Source organism: Aplysia californica, unplaced genomic scaffold (assembly GCF_000002075.1).
Source record: "Aplysia californica isolate F4 #8 unplaced genomic scaffold, AplCal3.0 scaffold00289, whole genome shotgun sequence".
In the NCBI taxonomy this organism is placed as follows: domain Eukaryota; kingdom Metazoa; phylum Mollusca; class Gastropoda; order Aplysiida; family Aplysiidae; genus Aplysia; species Aplysia californica.
In genome coordinates, this window is record NW_004797559.1 from 569174 (window position 1) to 573471 (window position 4298).

At 44.2% G+C, this 4298-nt stretch overlaps 1 protein-coding gene across 1 annotated transcript in view; it reads left to right on the top strand.

Annotated features, from left to right (window-relative positions):
* Nucleotides 1–4298, top strand: part of LOC101861052 (metalloprotease mig-17) — a gene marked incomplete at its 5' end in the record, with an annotated part of 73202 nt that overhangs the window by 43538 nt on the left and 25366 nt on the right. The window contains 1 exon segment of the mRNA XM_013084385.2: nt 3516–3647. Within this exon segment, the coding sequence (XP_012939839.1) occupies nt 3516–3647 (132 nt within the window).

Sequence of the window (4298 nt, forward strand, 5' to 3'; positions counted from 1 at the left end):
CTTCTTCTTCTTCTTCTTCTTCTTCTTCTTCTTTTTCTTCTTCTTCTTCTTCTTCTTCTTCTTCTTCTCATTAGCATTAAAACACTAACAAATTATATCTCTAAGCATATGTGAGTTCTCTTGACGTTGCAAGGTCGAGAAATGTTTCTTTCTCTTCATCATCATCATCATCATCATCATCATCATCATCATCATCATCATCATCATCATCATCATCATCATCATCATCATCATCATCATCACTGACAAGGGAGTTCCTTTTACGTGCAATCAGATGGATCCATGGTTTCGTGAGAAACAGACAAGCCCGTGTTTGCCTGACTGGAGAATTTCAAGCAAGGGCTTCCCCTAGGAGCTGTACTTTCGCCACTGCTGTTAATATTCTTCATAAACAATCTTGCAGAATCCATCCCAAACCCTGACTCACAACAACTAAACTCCGCCAAGCTGATCTACTTCATGTTCACTGATGACTGCACAATATTGGCCAATCATGCATAGAGAGAAAAGGCAAATGAAGCGACACAATTGATAATGGACATGGTTGTGAAATGGAGCAATGAATGGAAACTTAATTGGATGCAACCAAGGGTGGGGTGTGCTTCTTCTCAACATGGGTGAAGGAGGCAACGTGGCAACCAATAATTCAGATTGAAGGGGAAAAGATACGATTTAACCACGTTCCATGCCTTCTGGGCGTCTATCTGGATAGACAGCTAACCATCTACAAGAACATTGAGGAAGTGTCCTAAAGTGCAACCTAAAAAATGACGATGATCGGTGCTGTCAGCAACTCAAAATGGCAAGGAATCGCTCCAGAAGGTACGTCAGATGTTTGTGAAAAGCAAGATGGATTATGCTGCCCCGGCGTGGCAGCCTTGGCTGAGTGAGACCATTGCAAAGAACCTGGACAGAATACAAAACAAAGCCCTCCGCCTTGTATCAGGGCAGCTGAAAACAACACCAACAGAAGCACTGCGCTATGAGACCAGACCTGAGCACTACACCACCTACACAAAAAGAACATTCCTCAAGTCTGTAGAGATGGCTAAGCGATTGCCAGACAGCCATCCTAGAAAGAAAGCCCTTGATTAAACAGTCAAGCCTAAAAACGGCAGGATAGGTTGGTTTCGGAGGGGCACCGACCTTGCAGACCACCTCCCCCTTGAAGCAGAGAATCGATGGCCAATCAATTTGTTGAGAGTGGGTCCATGGGAGACCCAAGGCGAACTCGAAATCCGGACAGAATTGAGAGGAGTGAAGAGCAAAGGTGATGATCCTGTAAAGGCACGTGAAGCTGCAGAGGGTGTAATCACGGAGGTTTGTGCCGGTGTGACAATTTTCACTGATGGATCGGCTGTTGCAGGATACCGCGAAAGTGGAGCAGCAGCAGTGGTGATAATTAATAAAGAACCACCACGAACAGAATTCATTAGAACTAAAGGTACATTCCTCACATCATTTTATGACGAGGAAGGCCAGGCAACGATGTCTGCTGCCCAATGGATTGTTGACAATTGACAGTGGAACCAATGTGCTGATTTTACGGACAGTCAGTCCCTCTTAAAGGGACTGCTAGGCAACAGCTCAAACATAAATGATTTGCGCCGCAAGATCCAGTGGATCCCAATCAATGCTGGAATCGAAGGAAATGAGGCAGCAGACCTAGCTGCCAATGAAGCCAGAGAGATTGAAGGAGGCAGACGACCAATAACATACAGGGAAGTCTTTCTAATGATCAAGAGGGGAATCAGAGACCCACCGTGCAAAGCTGAGTACCAGCACCAGGAGGATGTGTGTTCTGGGTACTCCAGTAAGCAGGAACAATTAATTTTATCACATGTGGCTGGGACCAGGTTGGGCTAGCGAGACTGCGGTCGGACCATCATTGCAGCTTGAGATGGTATCAGAACTTTGTGCATGCAGAGCTCAATACTACCCACGTTGCCGAAGAGGCAGCCAAGAAAGGGAGTATGTCATTATGTTTGAATGTCTGGGATCAATGACGATTCGAATGAAGTTATTTGGATGAGTGGAGGTGCCTCTGAATATAAAGACAATGGAGCCGAAAAAGAGCCTCGCTCTCTCTCTTGAAGATTTCTCCGTGGAGTCCACCAGGCCCATCAAGGAAAAAAAATCATCATCATCATCATCATCATCGCCATCGTCATCGTCATCGTCATCGTCATCATCATCATCATCATCATCGTCGTCATCGACAACATCATTCTCATCCTCATCCTCATTATCATCATCATCATCATCATCATCATCATCATCATCATCATCATCATCATCATCGCTTCCCCATTTGTTGTGGCTGTCTTCGTTGAGAACGGCACTCCCCGTCGTGAAGTTGACGGCTTGCCACTTTAAGTACAATAAAAAATCTAGCGGATTCCAAGCCATGTAGGGATAGAAGGAAATGATGCAGCAGACAAAGTTGCTAATGAAGCCAGAGAGATTGAAGGAGACAGACGACCAACAACATACAGAGGAGTCTTTCAAATGATCAAGAGGGAAATCAGAGACCCACCGTGAAGAACTAAGTAACAGCACCTGGAAGATGTGTATTCTGGGCAGTCCTATAAGCGGGAACAAAATATCACATGTCGCTGGGACCAGGTTGAGCTAGCGAGACTGCGGTCAGACCATCATTGGAGCTTTAGATGGTAAATGAAGACCTCAGCCCTGTTGTCGAAGATGCGGAAATGAAAAGGAGGATGTCAAACATTTGTTTGAATGTCCAGGAACAACGGCAATTCGAATGGAGTTATTTGGACGAGTGGAGGTGCCGCTAAGCATATTGACAATGGAGCCGAAAAAGAGCCTCGCTCTCGCTCGAAGATTTCTTCTTGGAGTCCGCCAGGCCCATTAAGGAAACAAAAAATAAATCACCATCATCATATCCAGAAAATGGTAAGACCTCTGTGCATCATCACACATTTTACGCTGATAGTCTAGTGGCTAGGCGAGTTCGGGGATCCTCAGACCCGACGTTGTGTCCTAGGAAAAGGCACTTTACACGTATTTTCCTCACTTCATCCAGGTGAAAACATTAGATGGCCATTAACACCGAAAAAGCTTGTCAGTGTTCTAGGTCCTATAAAAAAAGGCAGCTCACTCTCTATGCTTCTCAGGAAGTTGAGATTGTTCCATAATGCTATCCCGTCTGCTGGGGTAATAATAGCAGATTCTAAAGCGCATAGAGCTTTCTGTTGAGCGGGAATTTGCGCTATACAAATGCTGTCTATTGTTATTATTATTATAACATGTATTATTATTACATAAATACTATGGTTAACATTAATTTATTGTACTACAGTGGCTTCTTGTGTTGTTGTTAGTTTGTTTCCCGATAGTGCATAGTATTATGATCCTTTTAATAAAGTATGTTTGTATCTATCATCCGAGATGTTGATTTTCCTAGCTTAAATATTTTATATTGAATGCTTTGCTTACAGTACTCTCATTTTTTGCATTATTTCGCCATTCCCTCCCCCTACTGCCCCCAGTCTCGGAGCTTCCCATGACAGTGGGTCTACTGGATACATCATGGCACCCTCCTCATCACCGTCTTCAAACAACCGCTGGTCGTTCTCGTTGTGTTCTTCCAGTGACATCACTGGGGTGATTACGCAAATAACGTTAGTAATATTCCGTACATTCTTTTTATTATTCGTTTTGGGGTTTTTTTGTTTTTGTAATGGTTCTTTGCGTCTCGTTTGTCTTTTACTTGGCATTCTTGGTCTTTTTTTCTCTTTTTGTTGTTGTTGGTAGTCATTTTTTCCTGTGGTTTTTTTTGGTATTTGTTCTTGTTGTTTTTGATGATGATGATGATGATGATGATGATGATGATGATGATGATGATGATGATGATGATGATGATGTTGTTTTTATTGTTGTTGTTGTTAATGTTGTTGTTGTTGCTGTTGTTGTGTGCGTGAGATAGCCTATCCTTCCGCATTGTTTGGAGCCCCGAAGAGTATGCTCTTCGCCAGTGCCGCCACCTCTTTTGGGTAGCGGGTGAGACAGTCCAACCTTCCTGGGATGCCGCTGCCGGCCTCTGAAGCGGGACATCTCTGTGGCCATTACTCCAAATCTTGGGGTTCCTCGTTGCACAATTGACAGATTGGGTCCGAATGTGTTGTCGATTCTATGTTTGTAGGCCTGCAGCCCAGAGAAGTGGCCAGTCCTGATTTTCGTCAATAGTGACTGGTCGCTGCGGGACTTAATTTGCATCTCCCAATGTGTGGATAGTGCCCCGTACAACCCCTTCGTATGCGAGTGGGATATCG